The sequence below is a fragment of the Rhinichthys klamathensis genome, unplaced genomic scaffold, assembly GCF_029890125.1.
Source record: "Rhinichthys klamathensis goyatoka isolate OS25496 unplaced genomic scaffold, OSU_Roscu_1.1 h1tg000341l_1, whole genome shotgun sequence".
Lineage (NCBI taxonomy): Eukaryota > Metazoa > Chordata > Actinopteri > Cypriniformes > Leuciscidae > Rhinichthys > Rhinichthys klamathensis.
This window is the reverse complement of record NW_026606855.1, coordinates 603159-625865: the sequence shown is the minus strand read 5'-3', so window position 1 is coordinate 625865 and position 22707 is coordinate 603159. Positions and strand designations below refer to the sequence as shown.

The 22707-nt window shown below is 42.5% G+C and overlaps 2 protein-coding genes across 2 annotated transcripts in view; both read left to right on the top strand.

Moving 5' to 3' along the window:
- The window catches only part of LOC130106469 (von Willebrand factor A domain-containing protein 5A-like), a 48852-nt gene extending 43987 nt beyond the window's left edge, over positions 1 to 4865 (top strand). Inside the window, exons 22-29 of the mRNA XM_056272600.1 lie at positions 61 to 219; positions 313 to 416; positions 507 to 793; positions 1010 to 1075; positions 1788 to 1940; positions 3948 to 4120; positions 4198 to 4321; positions 4439 to 4865. Of these exons, the coding sequence (XP_056128575.1) occupies positions 61 to 219; positions 313 to 416; positions 507 to 793; positions 1010 to 1075; positions 1788 to 1940; positions 3948 to 4120; positions 4198 to 4321; positions 4439 to 4518 (1146 nt within the window). The 3' untranslated portion in view covers positions 4519 to 4865. The remainder of the gene's footprint in view (positions 1 to 60; positions 220 to 312; positions 417 to 506; positions 794 to 1009; positions 1076 to 1787; positions 1941 to 3947; positions 4121 to 4197; positions 4322 to 4438) is intronic.
- A 2605-nt stretch (positions 4866 to 7470) lies between these two features.
- LOC130106468 (von Willebrand factor A domain-containing protein 5A-like) lies at positions 7471 to 15246 on the top strand. The gene is made up of 20 exons (XM_056272599.1): positions 7471 to 7542; positions 7903 to 8105; positions 8181 to 8403; positions 8489 to 8655; positions 8732 to 8846; positions 8925 to 9100; positions 9183 to 9274; positions 9356 to 9500; positions 10810 to 10889; positions 10968 to 11082; positions 11169 to 11327; positions 12521 to 12624; positions 12720 to 12937; positions 13053 to 13111; positions 13260 to 13283; positions 13430 to 13439; positions 14360 to 14386; positions 14534 to 14652; positions 14730 to 14853; positions 14969 to 15246. The coding sequence occupies exons 1-20, from the start codon at positions 7503 to 7505 to the stop codon at positions 15046 to 15048; spliced, it is 2280 nt and encodes a 759-aa protein (XP_056128574.1). The 5' UTR covers positions 7471 to 7502; the 3' UTR covers positions 15049 to 15246.
- Positions 15247 to 22707: the final 7461 nt, after the last annotated feature.

The following is a 22707-nucleotide window of genomic DNA, read 5'->3' as shown; positions in this document are numbered from 1 at the left end:
GCACAAATGTTTCCTAGTCAAATGTCTCAATGGTTTTTCTTTCTCTTCAAACTATATCAGGTGATGCAGTCCCTCGGGTTTGCGCTGCAGCCGCCTGTGTTTAATATCTCTGTGGATTGGACCCTTCCAGATGGCATTACTGTTGACACACTGTCTCAACCCATCAAAGTGCTCTTCCAGGGTCAAAGGGCACTCATTTACGCCCAACTTAAAGGAGAGGTGGGATAATTTAGCATGTGTTTCTTTAATGAGAATTGGAGACCGGTGTCTCTCATTTGTTCAGATGATAAAATATCTGCCCCTCTTTTATAGAGTTCAGGAGGTTTCGAGGGAAAAGTGACAGTCAAATACAGGCTTGAAGATCAACCAGTAACAAACCAGCTCCACTTTTGCCTCAAACCAACTGAGGAAACTGGGTAACACACACAAACACGCAGAAAGACATTGTATTGGATGACATAAACTCAGCTTTTCAAATCCAACAAATTTCCTTCATGTTTTTGTAGGTTGTCCGTCCACCGGCTGGCGGCTCGCACCCGGATCCGTTCTCTGGAGCAGGAGGAAAGGTCACGTGGTGCAAATGTTGAGGGCATCAGGAGAAAGATAGTGGAGCTCAGTGTTCAGGCAGGAGTGAGCAGTGTTCATACAGCCTTCATTGCCGTTAATAAAGACAGCAGACAGACTGTGAAAGGACCCCTGCTTCGGAGAAGAGTGCAGACACACAGTCACGGTATGTCAGAACTGTATCTGGATGTACCCTGTACATATAACTTCATCAGGCTGCATGTGAAGGGCGTGTAGTTACCATATTGGAACCAAAAACATTAATTTGGCTTTTTTAATGTAAAAATGTCTCATCCTTTGTCATTATGAATGAATTAGTCAAAAATCACAACTTTTTAAATGCCAAGCTCCACTCACATTTTCTAGTTGAAATGATGATTTAAACATGCTATAATTCTTTGTCACTTAACAACTCATTTTAATGTGAAATTAATTTGTGTTTTAGGCCTGAATTTTAGAGCCTTCCCTTTAAGCCGGAATTTTGGAGCCTTGCCTTCTGGAGCCTTGGCTTGTAAGATAATATATTGACTCTTCTTTTCAGTCTCATATCAGTGCTGTTTGAAGGAGCTTTTCACCCATGGGAAATTCACCCATCAATCTTTATTGAAAGTGTGTCATATGTGTAGTTGAAATGTAACATACATTTTGAAATTGGTGCCTTCTTGACTGAGGAAAGACAGAAAGTAACTTTAGGGCGTATTTGTATGGAAGACAACAACTCCCACAATGCACCACATTGCACAGCTCCAAAAGCCACTCTCGCCTATGAGGTAAGAGAAATCACTCTTCCGTCTACAAGGGTAGCCACCACCACAGCTTGAAATTCATTTCACACCAAGTCTCCGTAAGCGCACAGTGAGAGCACAGACACCACCAGTCCGCCCCAGCTCGAGCCAGTCCGGGCTCCTCGTCTGCGACAGGAAACACAGTTAGAGGCCTATATGTTTGTACATAAGACTGCATCTGAGGACAGATTTTTATTATTACTCATTCAGTAAAAAAAAAAAAAAAAAAATTGTTTTGATTCGTTTTTGTTGTGGTGGTGCGTAAGTGATAGACCAAGAAATTAGTTTTGCATTCATTCAAATATATAGCTTTACATATGGTGTCTGTGCATGTTTGTTTTTCTATAAAGATGGCGAGATCCTAATGTGGTTCTGCAAGAAAAATAAATGTTTATATATTATTCCTGTTTGTTCACTTTTGTCTGAATGTGTTGGCAGATGCCCAGCAGCAGCCACAGTCATGTATCCAGCTCTATTCACCACTTTCTATGAGGTGTTCACTTTCGTCTGAACGTGTTGGCATAGCAGATTCCCAGCAGCAAATACTGTCAAAGATGCTGAAGACTGGCAGTTGTGTTTCACCAGTTTCTGGTAAGTGAACACACACACCGAAGGCCATTTCACAAACTTCTGTCAGGGCTCCGACATTGTGATGTACATCATCATTTATCATTCATTTAGAGATAACTAAACAAATGTGTTTAATTTGTGCTGATCATAAATGTGTTCATGCCTCATTTTTTTAGTCTGTTACTTTGAGTTTTTCTACTGAAACGAGAAACATACAGTCATTTTAGAGAACTTGTTGATTGTTAGTGAAAATATATTTTTTCATATTTACTAAAGACATTCATTTTCCATTTGAACAGGAACAGCTTGGCCTAACAAAAAGTAAGACAATGAATCCACAGTGATTGACATGTTTTTGTGATATGAGTGTGTGTGAGTTTTATTTCAAACTCTATGTGAACCTCTAATGCAAATTCACCTTATGGTCAATGATTGTTGTTGTCAGTTTCAGAGATTCTAGAGACTCTTATCAAGCAGACTCCCTAGGCAAACAAAGTGGTATACTAACACACACACACACACACACACACACACACACACACACACACACACACACACACACACACACACACACACACACACACACACACACACACACATACATGTTGGGTTTTGATGTTTTATGGGGACTTTCCATTATCCTAATGTGGTTCTGCAAGAAAAATAAATGTTTATATATTGTTCCTGTTTGTTCACTTTCATCTTAATGTGTTGGCAGATTCCCAACAGGAAATACAGTCAAAGAGGCAGAGGATTGGCAGTTGTGTTTCACCAGTTTCTATGTGTTTACTTTCTAGTAAGTGAACACACACACCGAAGGCCATTTCACAAACATCTGTCAGGGCTCCGACATTGTGATGTACATCATCATTTATCATTCAGAGATTACTAAACAAATGTGTTGAATTTGTGCTGATCATAAATGTGTTCATGCCTCATTTTTTAGTCTTTCACTTTGAATTTTTCTACTGAAACGAGAAACATACATTCATTTTAGAGAACTTGTTGATTGTTAGTGAAAATATATTTCTTCAGATTAACTAAAGACATTAATTCTCTTGTTTTCTTTCTTTTCAGAGACAATACCTCTGTCTATTGGAAAGTAAGACAATGAATCTAAAGTGATTAACATGTTTTTGTGATATGAGTGTGTGTGAGTTTTATTTCAAACTCTGTGTGAACCTCTAATGCAAAGTCACCTTATGGTCAATGATTGTTGTTGTCAGTTTCAGAGATTCTAGAGACTCTTATCAAGCAGACTCCCTAGGCAGACAAAGGGGTATACTAACACACACACACACACAGCCACACACACACACACACACACATTGGGTTTTGATGTTTTATGGGGACTTTCCATAGACATAATTATATTTATACTGCAAAACGATATATTCTATACCCCTAAACGCAACCATAACAGAAAAAAAAATCTTTCTAAAACTTTCTTACTATGATATATAAGCTTGTTTTCTCATGGGGACCTAAAAATGTCCCCACAATGTCAAAAAGGACTATAAAAAAAGGTTATTACTGGGACATTTGGTCCCATTTTTTGGGTTTACCACACACTAACTTCTAATCAGTTCAGTTCACGTTTATATCCATAGGACTTTTCACAATACACATCAAAGTTATGCATTTCAGAAATGTACATATACAAAGTCACAGTTAGCGAAAAAATTTATTAATTTAAACAATGTAAAATTTAATGCAGAAACAATGAGCTTATTGAAGTAATAAACACTTGTTTGTTAACAAATGACTATGACATTTATAAAATATAGCATTGAAATGAAGAGTCTTTTTATAATCTTGGAAATACATTTTATTTTCCCTTTTTTTTTTTTTTCAAGTTTGTCTATAATTGCCTTAAATTTTGGTAGGAAGATTAAACGAGTCAAAGAACCGATCAAGAATGTTATGCTATTATCTAATTCCTAACATAGTCCAATATTTTGAGTCGAATTAACCAACAAGGACAAAGAGGCAAGAAATTTCCAGATTTTTGTTGAACAGATTTTCCATGATTGCACCTGGATCTTATTTTCTCTCTCTTTCTCTATATGTGTTCAACTGCAGACCCGTTACTCCAGCTGGTTTCTCTCCAAAAGGCGTCAGGCTGCTGGGATCTGGACGTCACACTGGCTGATGCATTTGGGAAGACGGAGGAGGAGCTGACCAATCAGAAACCAGCTCAGGTGAGAGATGTGATGAATAATCAGACAGTGATGATTGTGTCCAGTAACTAATGCAGTGTATGATGGTTTGTACACAGGTGGAGGGGTCAGTATGGGCCACTCTCCTGGCTCTGATCTGGTTATACGGCTGTAAAATAGACCAGCGGGTCGAGTGGCAGTTTGTGGCCATGAAGGCGGCGTCGTGGATCGGCTCTCAGAAAGGTGAGATCTCCGTTCCAGACCACATTCACTCAGCCAGCGTTCATCAAGAGACGCTTGAGCAAATATCTGCAGTTCTTTAACACACTCATGATATGAGTGTGTGTGTGTGTGTTTCAGTGGGCGATCTGTCTGAGTGTGTGTGTGTGGGTAATGTCCTGCTCGGATGTCAGGTGACCAAAGAGACTCTGGGAATCTGAAGACGTCAGTGTTTCTACTTCCTGTGCCGTCAGAAGACGAAAGAACTGTTACAATTTCATTTACTGTTACTGTATATGTTAGTGTTTCATTAGAATTTAGTTCTTTATTAGCTTAAATCAACAGCATATTTTATGTAAAATATTTTAAAACTCTCATGATAATGTTTTTGCTGTTTTGAAATTGAAAATATTTTTAATCAGATTCATTGGATGAGTCCTCAATCACTGAGTATATACAAAGCAACAGAATCGTGTTTAGGTACTAAAATGATTATGTTCACACAAACATGTTAATGTTGAATTATGGCAGCAAAGACTACTATTAAAGTAATAAAATATCTTAATAATCTCTGTCATTCTTTTTCATGTAATGAAAGTAAAAAATACCATAAAAAAGTCCATACAGTACATTGAAGCCATTTAATACGTTACTATGTTTGAATTCCACACATGAAGTCCCTTCATTTCAACATACATTTCATTTCACAACTTGTTGAGTACAAATTTGATATCATGTTCTCTCCATTCCCCGATGCTTCATGAGCGAGCAGCATCTGGTGGTTTCTTCGCAATAAGATACAAAGTCACAAGGCACTTCCTGTAAATACATTATTTTTAAAACACCTGCATTTTTACTTCTATCTTTGGATTAAAGCATCTGATAAATGACTAATTGTAATTTCAGACTTTATTTTAATTCAGATTCAATTTACGGTCTATTTAGGCTAGTGTTGTTGCCTGTATACACTTTGACAAAAGTTATTGACAAAATTAACTCCACTGAAAGAACTTTAATGATTATTTTTAATAAACAGATTAAAATCCTTCGACTGACTGAGATAAATCACAAAACCTACTACTGTGTAAAACCAGGCTTTCTGACTCCATCTTGACTGACAATCTCACTATGCAAGTAAATATAAGAATTGCGAAGTAATTCTGATACATTTGATGTCATTTCACAGCCCCCCCCCCCCCCCCCCCCCCCCATTGTTTATTACTTGTCATGAGTTGTCACTGTATTGCTTATCAATATGTAACTTGATACAGCGAGTGTAAATGGGTCAACAGCACAAACCCCTCACAGTAAAATGTAATTTCCTTTAAAAGAGTGTAAATGGGTCAACAGCACAAACCCCTCACAGTAAAATGTAATTTCCTTTAAAAGAGTGTAAATGGGTCAACAGCACAAACACCTCACAGTAAAATGTAATTTCCTTTAAAAGAGCTTGATAATGTTGATCTCGTGTCTGAGATAAATTACCCAGGTATGGCTCACCTATGCTTACTGCATTTTTCCATCTTAAAAATATATCTAAATTACGACAAGCTCTCAATGACAAATGCAGAAAATGTATTTCATGCATTCATGAGCTCAAAACTAGATTATTATAATGCTCTACTCTACTGGGTGGTTGCCCTGCACGCTTAATAAACAAACTGTGACCATGTGACCTGTGCTATATTTTTTAGTCACTTTGGCCTTAGAAACATATTTTGAGTTGTATAATAAAACATAAAGCCTCAGCTTTTTAATAATATAATTATGTTTCCAATATATAATCATTTAAATGGACATCTGAATCAAAAGGTCTTGTCAGTGATTTACTAGAGCCGTTGGACCGGACCTCAATCACTGAGGATACTTTCACACAGCAGCAGACTTATTATGTTTAAACACAAATTGGTTAAGACAAATAGTCACAAATTGCATTCAATAACCAAAAGTATATAACATTTCAACACCCTTAAAATTACAAAAAATGAAAGGGCTACAATTAAAAAAAAGTTTCTAAAGAACAAATTCTATTTGTAAAGTACAAATAACTGATAAATCACCCGTATTGAAGTTGTCTGGAATTTTCCATTGGCTCAGAAGTTTGAGGGGGAGGCGTTTTTGAATATAACCTAAATAATATTCATGAGCCAAACTTATGACTCAGTTTAACCCTCATCTTCTCCTTGTCCAGAAATCTTATCATTTCATTTTGATATATTTTTTTTTCATTTTTAATGCAATTCTTTGGAGATGTTTTTTTAAAGTTTATTTTGTTTACCATAAAATTATTAGATTTTATCATTAACTAATATAATTTAAGTAAATTCATGAAATTTAATGACTCTTGCCACTAGATGGCCTTATAGCTCTATATGGAGCAAATAATGAACTGTTCCTTTGGGGCCTAAAGTCAGTTACTTCAGTTTTTCTCTTCAGTATTTCTTCAAGTATATTTAGACATTATAAAATATTTTTAGTTTTAGCATTTTTAGTTTTAATTTTAAGCGATTTTTAGGTTCTTCTGTTTATAATGAAGTGCCAAATATTATAATACTTCAAGTTAGGTGGACAGCAGGAGGAAAAAAAACAAGTAGGCCTACAACCTTGAATAATATTTATTTGAAAATGCTGATTTTAATTCAGAATCAAAAAATGTTTTTATAACTTCACCATTTATTTTGCATTTATGTGGGGGGTGGGGTGGTTGTTTGTAGGCCTAAATGTGTTCAAGTCTAACCATTTCATATATGTGTGGTCTGCATTATGTGACTGATTGATTTTTATTTGGAAAAAATTTGAAAAAAGAAAAACATAAACTACTCGAATCCAGTAAATTTTCTTTTGTGATTTTCAAGTTCAAGTGCGACAAAAGTGCTAAGTACTTCGATGAACTCATTTTAAAGATAAAATAAAACTGAGTTTCGGGTCAAAATGACCCGAGGAGAGTTAAACGGGCACGTGATATCACTCCTGCCTTCCGACGTAGCCTAATTAATATTCATGAGCAAAACAGCGGTGGTTACTCGGTGAAATCAATTCACTTTCCCAAACGTTTGGTCGCTTTTTAGAAACGTTCAGAACCACAGATTTACTAATGAATGAGTAGATCTATGAAGATTTGAGGCACATTTAAAGGTAGTTTCGGTGTTTGAGTTTCTCCTTCGATTTGAAGTAAAATCGTCATTTCGTTTAACGGAGCGTCAAAATGGTGAACTGCGGTCTTGTGACTCAGAAAAATGTGCCAGGTAAGTTATGAATTCTGTTTACTGTAACTTGAATTTAAACTTTAGTTTTTAACATGTTCGACGGCTGAGGTGTTTTTCCACACACGTTTGTCGCGAGGGTTTTATTTAGTATTACTATAATATGGGACGAATGTAGATTTTAACCGACAGATTATTCTCTAATTATATATATAAATTCAACGGTCAACTGGGACAAGTTGTTACATTTTAAAAATGGTAACTGGGGCCTGTTGTCACATGTTACGTTCTCATTTATTCAACTATTAATGTTGAATATATACCTTTTATTTATCTCTCAGAGAGCTGTATATAAGGTGTAACGTTATTTGTGATGTTGTTCTGTTGGACTGTGTGACTCAGTGCCTCTGAAGAGCATCTCAGTGGAGGTCCGTGTTCAGGATCATGTCTCCACAGTCTCCTCCACTCTGCTGTATGTGAATGAGGAAGAGCGCCCCCTGGAGGCCTTGTTCGTGTTCCCTCTGCCCGCTGATGCTGCTGTCTGCCACTTCAGTGCCAAGATCGGAGAGCAGGAGATTGTGGCAGAGGTGCAAGAAAGAGAAACCGTGAGTCCAAATATAAGTCTGCTGGACATTCATTTGCATATTTTTTGCACCACTTAACAAAATTGTGTTTTGCAGGCGAGGGATCGGTATGATGATGCTGTGAGTTCGGGTCAGCAGGCGTTTCTGCTGGAAGAGAGTGCAGAGAGTCCTGATGTGTTCGGACTGAGTGTCGGGTGTCTGTCGCCGGGTCAGAACGCTGCCGTCACCATCATCTACGTCACCGAGCTCGATGTGCAGGCCGACCACTCGCTGCGCTTCTGTCTGCCGGCTGTACTCAACCCCCGATACACACCAGCAGGTGCTACAGCTGCTACACACACTTTATTAGTGGAGACAAGCTGATTCTAACACGCACTCTCTCTTTGTGTGTGTGTGTGTGTCAGGTTCAGGAGCTGGTATAGTCTCAGAGATTTCATCAGTATGTGGAGCCGTTCCCTACACGCTGACACTCAGTGTCCATGTGAGCTCTCCAAAGCCCATCTCCAAATTAGAGTCCAACTGCACTCTGGATCCTCTAGTGTTCCTCCACTCGGATCACACTCAGGCTACGGTACTGCGTGTGTCTTCATGTGTTTATCTGGATGTGTGAGCACAGCAGTGTTATGCATGTGTTTTTATGTGTGTAGGTGAATCTGAGTCCTGGTCACATGTTTGATAAGGACGTTGAGCTGTTTCTGTACTATCAGGATACCCATCAGCCCTCTGCTATAGTGGAGGCAGGAGTGGCCACTGCCCCATCAGGTCGGACCTGCAGCTGAGCTCACTGGCATTATGGGATTGAGTGATCAAGGTTTCACTGACTCTCTCTCTCTATTTCAGGCTCTCTGATGAGGGACCCAGTGGTCATGATAAGTTTGTACCCAGAATTCCCAGAGGAAGTGATGTCATCACTGGCAACACAAGGAGAGTTTATTTTCGTGATGGACAGATCAGGCAGTATGGGCGATGTGATGCATCATGGAAAAGGAGCACAGACGCGCATAGAAAGTGCAAAGGTAAGATTTAAATGTGCATTTGGGTCTGTTGACACGTATTCAGATGAGACACACTAGAATGCCTTTCCATGTCTGTCTATAGGATACTCTGCTGTTACTGTTGAAGAGTCTGCCCATGGGATGCTACTTCAATATCTTTGGATTTGGCTCTCGTTTTGAGGCCTTCTCTTTCTAGTAACTATATCTCCATTCATATATATTCAGATATTCAATTTTTAAATCTGTCAGGAGTAATGTTTGTGTGTTTCACTGCAGTGAGAGTGTCGAGTACAATCAGGACACAATGGATCAGGCTATGAAGAGTGTGAAGAGAATGAAAGCAGACCTGGGCGGCACAGAGATTTTACAGCCTCTAAAATACATCTACAGTCAGCGCTGTAAGCCCAACCACCCCAGACAGGTACAACAACACCTCAACATGCATGAGTGAATGAATTGATTAAATCACTGTATGTACATTAATGACTTTTAAAGTGATACAGCTCAAATTTTAAAAGGATTTTCTTCCCCTGAACATCAATGCTCCATTGTATGTGTTAAAAAGATGTAGAGTGACAGATAAAGGAAGTGCAGTAATTTTATATTAAATCTGTCATGGACACTTTATTTAAACCAAGGGGGTAATCCATAAGCCGGAAGTTGAAGCCTCGCGGGAACCGCCATTGTAGCAGACCATCACCTGCTCTTAGCATTCCATTGACTACCATTCATTTTGGCGTCACTTTGACAGCGAATAACTTTACATCTAAGACGTCCAAAAACTCCATTTGTCCATTATTTATTTCTAAAGAAACACGACAATGTATAAAAGGCTCCATTACCTTGTATCTTACGTTGTGGCCCCGTAGAAGCCATTTTTGTAAAAATAGGCTAACGATTGCGTCATAACGAATCGACTCTCCGTCGCACAGTAGAGAAATTACCGTATAGACCGGAGGAGAAGCTCGCAGGCAATCGGGGGGACGTGGAGGCATAAAGTCGAGGGAGAAGCCCATAGAGAGTCATAAAGTTGATCCTGCTGCGAGCTCATGGACAGCTAATACTCACTCTCTCTGTCTCTGTGAGATTCGGAAGGGAATTATTCAGATTTCACTCGGCACAGCTACTAGAAGACATACAGGTTGCTCACGTGACAGGCTCAGTTTGACCTTGCGCAGTACGCCTGGCTATCAGCTTTTAACGGGCTTCAATTTTCTTTTATTCTATTTTTTTTTTGTGTGTGCTGTTTTCTTTACTCATAGCCAATACAACATCAGCTTTTATATCAAGATGTTGTCCAAATATATTCAACGAAAGGAAAAACTTTTAAAATGTTTGCTGCATGGTTAAAAAAATAGGTGATATAATCGTATAAAATTGCGTTTTGAGAGGAAAAATTATATGACATTACACATATACTGTACATAACACATTCGGCACGTTTACACGAATGAGCTGCATTACCACTGGGGGTTCTGATGACTGTAGTATTTCAAGGAGTACAATGGTGAAATACACATTCTGAAGTCATGAAATTAATTACTGTGAATTTTATTAACAGTAAATTGTTTGATTTTTCTCCTCAATTTTAATTAAGCTGTGCCTTCCTAACCTCCTCTGATGAGCTGCTATTGCAAGATATTGGTTAACATTTTTTCTGATTTTCAAATTTTGTCCAAAGGTGCTGCCAAAGGATTTCCCATGTCTGATATAAGTTTTTCTCTCTTCAGCTGTTCATCTTCACTGATGGAGAGGTGGAAAACACTAAAGAGGTGCTGGACCTGGTGAAACATCATGTTCACTCTCACAGGTAAAGGTCTGCTGGTTTTGATGTTCCCATCATTCATCTCTTCATCACTTACGGTAACAGAGTTTATTGTGTGTTCAGGTGTTTCTCATTCGGGATTGGTGAGGGTGCAAGTAGCGCCCTCATCACAGGAATGGCCAGGGAAGGATCTGGTCACGCTCAGTTCATCACAGGCACCGACCGCATGCAGCCCAAAGTAAAGCTCTCCACTGGATTTCACAGGCACAAATGTTTCCTAGTCAAATGTCTCAATGGTTTCTCTTTCTCTTCAAACTATATCAGGTGATGCAGTCCCTCAGGTTTGCGCTGCAGCCCCCTGTGTTTAAAATCTCTTTGCGCTGGACCCTTCCAGATGGCATTAAGGTTGAAAAACTGTCTCAACCCATCAAAGTGCTCTTCCAGGGTCAAAGGGCACTCATTTACGCCCAACTTAAAGGAGAGGTAGGATGATATTGCATGTATTTTTCATGTATTAATTAGATGCATGAATTAGAATCATTTCTGAATTTCTGAACATATGCTTATTTTTTTTAACTGATTAATTGGCGTTGTGGCAGACAAACAAGAATAAGAACTTAAATGTTTGTCTTTTTCACAAACAAAGCTATTGTTTGACTTGAGGAGACTAGGGATGGGTATCGAGAACCGGTTTTAAATTTACAAGAACTGGTGATTCGAAAAGAAACATGCATTTTGATTCCGCTTATCGTGTGCATTTTAATGTGATTGAAGTGCAAGAAGACCCGTGTACTGTTCATCCAAAGTGTGCGCACAACATCTTACTGAATGTTGCATGAGTTCTCTTCCACGTCTTTTTGAATTTGAATGGATAAATACACACAAAATATAAAAAAATATCCTCGTAAGCGCAGTCGGTTAAACATGTTTATCAATATATTGGGTTTGTCCAGCTTTTAAAGTGACAGCAGCCTAAAATTCTTGCTGCCATCTCTATAATGGTGTTAATCAAACAACAAAAGACAGAAAATTCACTCGCTGTTCTTGATTGAATAACTTTTGTTACTATATTTGTCATGTATATTTTATTTATAAAAAGCAGTGTTATTTTACATTTGATTACAGTTTCTGTAAATGAATACCTGAAAATCTTAAAACAGTTGTTTTCCAGTTGTATCTTGGTTCAGTTGTGTTCATTTGTGTGATTGATAATTTGTTTTTTTGTGCTTTTTTTAATTACTGAGTGTTTACTTGTCTTTAAAATTGCTTGAAATTTATATTAGTTAGGCCTTTTATTAGTGTTAGCCTGTTCATTTTTGTTCATGGTATTCAGCTACAATGAAAAGGTTTGCATTAAGACTTAGAATGAATGTGAATGACATCCAAGTTAGTTTTTTTATTACCTTTTTGGAATCGAAATTAGGAAAATCGAGAATTGGATTTGTTATAGTTCAAACAATACCCAACCCTAGAGGAGACCTATAATACAATTCACGAGTCATTTCAACCATGATGTGTTTATGGTGCTTTTGTGACCCTTTTTAAAGCCTGAAGGTTTAACTACTTACCTATTATATTTAAATGCTTTGAAAAGAGGCCAGAAAACTCCTTGTAGCGCATATATTTTAGAGCTTTATTTGCTATTAATCAATCTTTATACTTTTACTGTCTCATAGAGTTCAGGAGACTCTGAGGGAATGGTGACAGTCAAATACAGGCTTAAAGATCGACTGGTTACAAACCAGCTCCACTTCTGCCTCAAACCAACTGAGGAAACTGGGTAACACACACAAACATGCATAGAAGCCCATTCAATTGGACTGACATACACTGTTTGCTTTTCAAATCCAACAAATTTCCTCCATGTTGTTGCAGGTTGGCCGTCCACCGGCTGGCGGCTCGCACCCGGATCCGTTTTCTGGAGCAGAAAGAAAGGGCTAGTAGTGCGAGGCTGAAGAGCGTCAGGAGAAAGATAGTGGAGCTCAGTGTTCAGGCAGGAGTAAGCAGTGTTCATACAGCCTTCATTGCCGTTAATAAAGACAGCAGAGAGACTGTGAAAGGACCCCTGTTAAAGAGAAGAGTGCAGACATACGGTTAGTGCGACGATTGTGAACCTGTGAGGATGTCTGTGTCTGTTCATATTATAAATTTAAATCCAATGTTCCCTTATACATTGCATATGATAATCACAATCAATTTCTGTTTTAGGGTTTCGACATTTTCCAAACAGACCATTGTTAAGAGGCGGAGGTCCCGGCTCGGATTGTGTGAGTATGAATCATTTTTACTGCCTGTTGACTATTTGCTACAGTACATGTGATGTTTTCTCCATATTAATGTGTCAAATTAAGTTTTGGAAATGTATTTAGAAAGTTCAATGTTGCCTTTAAGATGTGAAATAAATGTGTTTTTTAGGAAAGCGATGAGGAGCTTTCAGGGGTAAGATAAATCATATCTCATGTTTTTGTGCTCTGAATGTGTATCGAGCAGTGTTTTTTTGTGTTTGAATGACAGCAAGGATTTTAAAAGCTTTTCATATCAATTCTCAGTTTGCAATGTAAAATGTATTTTTGTTTTTGTTTTAGGGAGGATGTGGTAAGTGATTCTCTTCAATCTCTTTGTGCCTGTAAGAATGTATTTGTGTTGTGTGCTAAAACAAGAGTCACAACTTTCTACTTGCATCCATTCTGTAATATTGACTGGAAATGACGGAATGGTGAAAACAGCTTTTTTTTTAAGGATTCATTAACATTTGAAAAACAAATATTGGCTTCGGCCTTTAGGATTATACTAAAAAACATTTCAGTCAAAAACGGCCATATCAATCCATCCCTATTGCAAAGGCTTTTCTTGTTTGTTAGTTCTTTTGGATGTGTCTGTTCTTGGCTGTTTCTCCAGATCTGAATCTGTTCTGACCTGTGGTTTCTCTTCTAGTAGACGCACAGTCACGGGTCAAGTCTACGTCACGGCTGGGTAAATGGCACCCCAATGTAGTATTAGTTTTGTGAAATTTGTACATTTAATTATTGCTTTATTTAATTGTTTGTTCATGCAATTATTTTATTAGAGTAATTTAGTTCTTCAAATTATCAAGACTGTACATTTAATGTGTTTATTTATAAAAAAAATACCTAATGAGACACAGTGAATAGAAGAACGAGACTGAAGCGCAGTCCAGCTGCTACTACAGAACCAAACCACACTCAACAAGAGCACAGAATGCTTGTGTCGAACCATTTGTGCTACAGACATGAACAAATCCCTTACACTCATGTGGCTTGTTGAGGTGAGGTGTGCTGTTATTTTCTAAGCTATCAGATGTAGGGTGTTCATTTGGTAGCTGGTAAGAAACCACCCACAGTATGTTAGCATTGTGGATACACACTTTCATGCCAAGCAGCACTTACATTAGTTCAGAACATGTATAAAATTATTCAAATTATAATGTCAGAATGTTTCCGTCGCATAATAGTATATATTCAGTATATGCATCTTGAAATGTGTTTGCCTTTTAGGTAAGCGACGTTGGTCTCACAACTTGGGTAAGAACGTGTGTGTGTGTGTGTGTGTTTAATATAAATATTTGTATAATTTTTATATTATATTAATTTATTAGAACCTGATCCCCAGAAGGACTTGTTACTGAATGCACATATAACTTATCTTTCTCTATATGTGTTCAACTGCAGACCCGTTACTCCAGCTGGTTTCTCTCCAAAAGGCGTCAGGCTGCTGGGATCTGGACGTCACACTGGCTGATGCGTTTGGGAAGACGGAGGAGGAGCTGACCAATCAGAAACCAGCACAGGTGAGAGATGTGATGAATAATCAGACAGCGATGATTGTGTCCAGTAACTAATGCAGTGTATGATGGTTTGTACACAGGTGGAGGGGTCAGTATGGGCCACTCTCCTGGCTCTGATCTGGTTATACGGCTGTAAAATAGACCAGCGGGTCGAGTGGCAGTTTGTGGCCATGAAGGCGGCGTCGTGGATCGGCTCTCAGAAAGGTGAGATCTCCGTTCCAGACCACATTCACTCAGCCAGCGTTCATCAAGAGACGCTTGAGCAAATATCTGCAGTTCTTTAACACACTCATGATATGAGTGTGTGTGTGTGTTTCAGTGGGCGATCTGTCTGAGTGTGTGTGTGTGGGTAATGTCCTGCTCGGATGTCAGGTGACCAAAGAGACTCTGGGAATCTGAAGACGTCAGTGTTTCTACTTCCTGTGCCGTCAGAAGACGAAAGAACTGTTACAGTTTCATTTACTGTTTTTCCTTTACTTGTTTCCTTAAGGTTTAATCCATTTAATTTGTTCAAATCAACACCGATTTGTAAAAATATATGTGAGTGACCTGCAAGATCATTTGAGTTTTATGCACCAAAGTAAAAGTAGTTTTGGCTTTGTTCTTATATAATCCCCCCCCCCCAACATACAATCATTTAAATGGATCAGGTCACACATAAAAACTGTTCTGTTCTGTGTTTTTGCAGTTTTGAAATTGAAAATAATTTGAATCAGATTTAAAAAAAAGTGTTTTAAAAGACGAGTCCTGTTGGTTCTGTATGGTTTTCAACATTTCAACACTCTTAAGAGTATTAGCCAAGTAATAATGTAGTAATAGTAGCATTGGTTATTTGCTCATGTCTGCTCTGCCGTTATTTATTTATCTGAATGAAAAACAACTGCATTGTTTTAAACATGTATACGGTTGCAGTTTATGCTTAACATTGACACTTTCATTACCATTCCAAAATAATCCATTAACAGTTGCGATTTGAGGAGCGTGCACTAATATTTTCAGTTTTACTCGTTTGCATGTTGTTCAATTTAACCACTTGTAATTCAATTTTAACATTTTAGTTGTTGTGGTAAACTTGTGAAGGTGCTGCAGGGTTGCTCATTTCATCAAATCCCCATGTTTCTTGTCGTATAGAGAATTGTGTGTTTTGCGGAAAAAGATGAAGGTTTACATCAATTAGTTCATGCATGTCAAAGACAAACATTTCTCATTGTGATTGAATACTAATGTCTGGTTGAAGTTACTCTGGCTACCAAATGGGGACTGACAAAATATAATCCCCACGGAAACTTTATTGCGCCACCACAGATACATTCAAGAAATGTATCAAATTACATTTTAAAAGATCAAAACAAGACAGAAGTATAATTAAAACACAATATGGCTTACGCTCATAGGCTGTGCTGCCGCAACTGCACAACCAATGGCGCGGGCGACTCTGACCTGCAGCCAATGAGCTAGCTCAACGTCAGAGCCCGTCAAGTGGGTGTGGCTTAGCCTATAAAAGACCCCCGAATTCGCCATTATAGCAGATTTTACTCCTTCAGCGACAGTATACATGTCCCTGAGCCTTTTACTGTGAATTCGCCGTCGAACAAGCCTTTCAGCCTGAGCGAGCTTCTCTTCAGCAGACTTCGCCTGCAAGCCGTCGTCTCCTGACGCCGTCTCACCTGTGGCTATCCGGCGACATCCTATATCCTTTCTATTATTGTGTTTGTTTCAGAATGCCTCGTTCATCCTGCGCCACGTGCGGAGGCCGTCTGCACGAGGCAGACCAACACGAGAGCTGCGTTTCCTGCTTGGGTGTCGACCACGCGGAGAATGCACTCTCTGTCGGCGGATGTGCGGCCTGCGACTGCATGCCTATCTCCGTGCTGCGCAATCGGCTAGCTCTCTCTCGAGACGGCGATGCCGCTTCAACCACGCTTCCCATTCCGAGGAAGAAGAAGCGTCGCAGCCAACGGCAACCGGAGGGTATGGAGATTGGTGAACGCACGCCGGCCGCGTCCCCGCGTGCTTCACTTTCTCCGACTCAAACGCCTTCACCGGTCCTGTTCACAGGAGACCAGCGCCCCCCCCCCCACACGTGGCGGGCCTCGTCTCCTTCGGCGGATCTCTCGAGCGCGACGACAGCATATCCATCGCCGCTTCTGAGGACGAATGGCCGGGCTCTCTCGACCCCGTCTCCGCTTCTCAATCTGTGGCCAGTGGATTAGCGACCAGGACAAACTCCGACGCCGAAATGCTTCGGATCCTGACGAAGGCCGTCGCGGACCTCGAGGTAGAGTGGGCCTCGCCCGAGGAGCCGCCTCGTAGTCGGCTGGATGGATGGTTTCTGGAGGGGCGCCAGCAGGCCCCGCGTCACAAACCGGCGCCATTTTTCCCCGAGGTCCACGAGGAGCTAACCAAGGCCTGGCGCGCTCCATACTCAGCACGTGTGGGATCTGCAGTTTCCGCGACGCTCTCCTCCGTGGATGGCGCAGCGGAAAAGGGTTATGAGTCTTTGCCGCCCCTCGAAGAGGCCGTGGCAGCTCATCTTTGCCCGAGCACTGCAGCTAGCTGGCGAGCTAGAGCCGCTCATCCCAACAAACCCTGCCGAAACACCTCAGCCCTCGCTGGACGCGCGTACTCCGCCTCCGGTCAGGCTGCATCGGCCCTGCACACGATGGCCGTGTTGCAGGTCTACCAGGCCAAACTCCTCCGGTCCATGGACGAGACTGGCCCGGACCCGGAGACCTTTCGAGACCTGAGGAGTGCTACAGACTTAGCGCTGCGTGCTACTAAGGCTACAGCACAGGCCATCGGAAGAAACATGGCGAGCTTGGTCGTGCTCGAGCGCCATCTTTGGCTTAACCTCACCGAGATTAAGGACGCCGACAGAACGAGGTTTCTCGACGCCCCGGTGTCCAGCTCCGGGCTCTTCGGCCCGGCGGTGAAAGGATTCTCGGAGAGGTACACAGAGGCACAGAAAGCGTCCCAGGCCATGCGACACTTCTTGCCGAAACGTTCGAGCTCCGCGACCAGCAAGCCCAAGCCGCCGCCTTCGCCTCATCCAGCCAAGCCGGTGAAACAGGCCTCTCAGCCCCGCCCTGCGGCTGATAGCCAACGCCAGCCAAGGCCCGCGAAGCGCTACCCGCTCCCTAGGCGTCAAGGCCCTCGACCCAGCGCCGCGGCCGACCAGGTGCCTCCGAAGTCGTCCTAGCACGGAGAGGAAAGAGAGAGGGCTCGTGTCTCGCGCTAGCCGGACCACCCTCGAAAAAACCGGCAAAACTTCCCACAGCTCCCTGTTCAGTTCAGGCGGCTGGGGATTTTATTATTGTAAACAGGCCCGCAGCAGTGAGCGCGTCTTTGCAAACAAACGCCGTTTTCACGGCGACCCAAATAAAGCACAAAAAGAGTATGTTTCACAATCACATCACACGGGTTCACGGTCCCCCTTCACTAGGCGGCCCCCGGCCTGTTGTAAGACTGAAATCCCCCCGGGCAAAAGCCGGTATAATCAGTCAAACACTCAGTATGTGCACAAATCACAGTGTAAGGGTATCAGGTCCCCCTATGTTAGGCGGTCCCCCCCATTCAGTGTGTCAAGCCCTAGCCACACGGGCGTTGGCCTGGCAAGCCATCCCTGGTGTGTCGAGTTGGGTCATAAACACTATAAAGCGAGGCTACTCGCTCCAATTCGCTCGCAGACCCCCGAAATTCCAGGTGGTTATCGAGACATCGGTGAGAAGCGGCGTGGGTCACGTGCTTCGCACCGAAGTTCAGAATTTATTAGCAAAAGGAGCGATAGAGTCAGTCCCTCCCGCGCTAATGTATTCGGGGTTTCACAGCCGCTATTTTCTAATTCCAAAGAAAGACGGCGGGCTCAGACCCATACTAGATCTGAGACGTTTGAACAGGGCTCTCATGAGACGGCCTTTCAGAATGTTAACACTCAAACAAATTCTCGCGCAAGTTCGCCCGGGGGATTGGTTTGTTTCAATGGATCTGAAAGATGCATACTTTCATATTCAGATCGACCCTCGTCACAGGCCATTCTTGAGATTCGCCTTCGAGGGGAGGGCATATCAATACACCGTTCTGCCGTTCGGTCTGTGTCTGGCACCCCGTACATTCACGAAATGTATGGATGCAGCGCTCTCCCCGCTAAAAAGCCAGGGAGTGCGTGTGCTGAATTATCTCGACGACTGGCTGGTGCTAGCGCAGTCGAGAGACGAACTAATAATTCACAGGGATTTGATTCTCGGCCATTTAAAATGCCTGGGTCTCACAATCAATGTTGCCAAAAGCGAACTGAACCCCAGCCAGACTGTGGTCTTTCTGTGCACGGTTTTGGACTCGGTGACAATGAAAGCGCGGCTCACTCAAGAGCGCGCGCTATCTGTGCAGACACTGGCAGCCGCATTCAGGGCGCGCGAGTGCGCGCCTCTGAAGAGGTTTCAGAAACTGCTTGGTCTAATGGCAGCCGCATCATCAGTACTCCACATGGGATTACTGCGCATGCGCCCGCTGCAGCACTGGCTGAAACGCCGTGTGCCAACCCATGCATGGCAGTCAGGCAGCCTGCGCATTATGGTGAATCACGGGTGTTTAAGAACACTGATTCCCTGGCGGGCTCAGGACTGGTACCGCGAGGGGGTGACCATGGGGGTAGTTTCCAGGAGGAAGGTGGTTTTTACAGACGCATCCAACCTGGGTTGGGGAGCGCTGCACGAGGGCAGGCCTGCCTCCGGCCTCTGGTCGAGCACGGAGCAGAGCTTACATATCAACTGTCTGGAAATGAAAGCAGTTGGTTTGGCCCTGAAAGCATTTCTGTTAAACCTCAGGGGTCACCATGTCCTGGTCCGTACGGACAACATGTCAGTGGTGGCCTACATAAATCGCCAGGGTGGCATCAGGTCGGGCAACCTGCATGCTATGGCGAGGGACCTCCTCCTATGGGCACAGGCCAACCTGAGCTCCCTGAGAGCAGCGCACATCCCGGGCGTCCAAAATCTGGGCGCGGATATGCTCTCACGGGGCAACACTCCCCTAAGCGAGTGGTCTCTGAACCCTCAGACGGTCAGTCTGATATGGGAGAGATTCGGCGAGGCCGAAATCGACCTTTTCGCCTCGAGAGCCAACACCCACTGCAGGGTGTTTTTCTCGAAGAACAGGGACGCGCTGGCCCATCCCTGGCCCAACCGCCCCCTTTATGCTTTCCCCCCCATCTCGATGGTCCCACAAGTCATCGAACGGGTCAGGGAGAGCGGATGCCCAGTCCTTCTGGTGGCTCCTCTCTGGAAATCCAGACCATGGTTTCCGGAGCTGGTTCAGCTGTCAGACACGGTCCCCTGGCCCGTTCCAATGAGTAGGGACCTCCTCACACAGGCCAAAGGGACGATATGGCACCCCCGACCCGATTTATGGGCCCTCCATGTGTGGCCCCTAAACGGGTACCCGGGGGCCTTCCTGACAAGGTCTTAAGCACTATCTCTGAAGCAAGGGCCCCGTCTACTAGGCGTCTTTATGCTTTGAAGTGGTCGGGTTTTTCCAGCTGGTGCTCGAAAAATCGAGTTGACCCAGAGTCATGTGAGGTATCGGTGGTACTCTCCTTCCTGCAGGAGCTACTGGACGCGGGCCGCACCCCGTCCACGCTCAAAGTTTATGTGGCAGCCATCGCAGCGCATCATGCGTTGGGGGCTGGTCAATCACTGGGAAGAAATGACCTGGTGGTAAGATTTCTGAAGGGCGCTAGGAGAATTAACCCCTCCAGGCCCCCATCAGTACCTCCCTGGGACCTCTCCACGGTCCTCAGGGCCCTGAAGGGGCCGCCTTTTGAACCGCTCCGGTCGGTGGATCTAAAACCACTCTCGCTTAAGACTGCTCTCCTGTTGGCATTGGCATCTATCAAGCGAGTGGGAGATCTGCAGGCCCTTTCTGTGAGTCCGGCATGTTTGGAGTTTGGAGCGGATGACTCCAGAGTCATTCTCAAACCCAGGCATGGTTACATACCCAAGGTGCTCTCAACGCCGTTTAGAGCTCAAGTTATCACGCTATTAGCCCTTCCCCCTTCTGCTGAGAATGGGGAGGTTAATCTTCTCTGCCCTGTTAGGGCGCTGAGAGTCTATCTGGAGCGTTCTGCGTCTTTTAGACAGTCAGAACAGCTGTTTGTCTGCTTTGGTGGCCGATCTAAGGGTGGTCCAGTTACCAAGCAAAGACTGTCTAGATGGATAGTGGATGCCATTTCTATGGCTTATACTTCAGTGGGTCAGGTTTGCCCTATAGGTGTCAGGGCCCATTCGACTAGAGGCATGGCCTCGTCATGGGCGTGGTCATCTGGGTTTCCCATTCAAGATATTTGTGATGCGGCCAGCTGGTCCTCGCCTTCCACATTTATGAAGTTCTATAATATGGAGGTGCCTTCCCTGCAGGCGAAGGTTCTTTCAGTATGATTAAGACTCGATGCTGTCTGGTCTTGTCTACAAAAAATTACTGTGCATAATCACATACATACATATATAAAACCCGCTTAGGCCGGTTATGAATTGTACTAATAATCCCGACAGTGTCGGGGTTTGTTAGCATATTCTGTTGGTTGTTACTGACTCTTATATATTATTCAGGCCTGACAGTGTCTGGTCTGTTATATATATATTTATTTATTGGGTTCTGGCTTGTTGTGTTAGCTCAGGGGGCCTGAGTTGCAGTGCAACCAGTTACTAAGGGTGCGGCGTTTTACAGGGCGTCCCCACTGCGTATAGCTACGCAATACGAAGTGACCGTTCGAAAGGGAACTACTCGGTTACTATCGTAACCTCAGTTCCCTGAGAGAGGGAACGAGTATTGCGTAGCCGGCCGCATTTAGTAACTGGTGAAGTTGTCGCTTCAGTCGTTTAAACCTGCTATAATGGCGAATTCGGGGGTCTTTTGTAGGCTAAGCCACACCCCCTTGACGGGCTCTGACGTTGAGCTAGCTCATTGGCTGCAGGTCAGAGTCGCCCGCGCCATTGGTTGTGCAGTTGCGGCAGCACAGCCTATGAGCGTGCCAGACGCTCAGTGTGCTGGCTGTGCAGCTGCAAATGCGTTTTACATATAGGTTTCAGTAAATCGAGGAAAAGGAGTTTCCCCACTGCGTATAGCTACGCAATACTCGTTCCCTCTCTCAGGGAACTGAGGTTACGATAGTAACCGAGTAGTTTCTCTAAATACCCGGCTATGTGTAAACGTAGCCTTAACCAACTGCAGAACCGCAGAACCATACGTCATAGCAGTGTGAGGACGACAGCGCCAGCCTAACCGTCTGATGCCGGAAGTGGGCGGAGTTCATGTTTAACGCGGAGCACACAGAACCATAGATAAACAGAACAAGGAAAAGAAGAAAATAAGTTCTATCTTTGATGGATGCAACATACTTAACATTATACGCTTATACAAAACGGCTCTAAGTATTTTTTAAGTTAATATTCAACAATACGTTTGATCTGTCATTGGGCGCATTTCCATTACAGATTTGTGCAATATACTTTAAACCCATTTAACCCTTAATTACAAAACGAAAAATTAACGGTTGTTGTATTTTTAAAACGCTAAGTTGAACACCAAAATTTAATTTGAACTGTACACCAAATGCGGCGCAAAAAGAAATGTTTATGACTTTTTGCCCATTCGTTAAACATTTAAAATATTCACAAATAAATATGATTTTTTTTTTTTTTTTTTTTTTTTTTGTTGATTTTACTGGTTTTCTAAGGCCAAATTAGAACCTGGAAATTATGTTTTTCCCGCAGTGCTGAATGAGAAGAACCATATAACCACAGCCTACAGAAAGGTGATTTATTGGCGAGTTATAGGCTATAGCCTAATAAATGTGTCTGAAAAAATAACGAGGCATTTAAATTGTTTATTAATAAACTGTTTTCTAAATCAGTGTACATTTCAAGCTTTAGCCTACGGAGGCGATATTTTGTTTCAGTTCTCGCGCTCCAGTTCACGGAGATCATGAAAGCGCGCCTGATGGTTTTATTTTATTTTACAAAAAGCACAACGTTTTCTTGTTATTGTGAGTTTACAGAAATAAAA

Excerpts from the sequence above, each read along its gene's own strand:
- LOC130106468 (XM_056272599.1), top strand. The coding sequence starts at position 7,503 with ATGGTGAACTGCGGTCTTGTGACTCAGAAAAATGTGCCAG. Across the intron at positions 12,625-12,719 it reads AAACCAACTGAGGAAACTGG|GTTGGCCGTCCACCGGCTGG; the intron begins GTAACACACACA and ends ATGTTGTTGCAG. Across the intron at positions 12,938-13,052 it reads GAGAAGAGTGCAGACATACG|GGTTTCGACATTTTCCAAAC; the intron begins GTTAGTGCGACG and ends TTTCTGTTTTAG.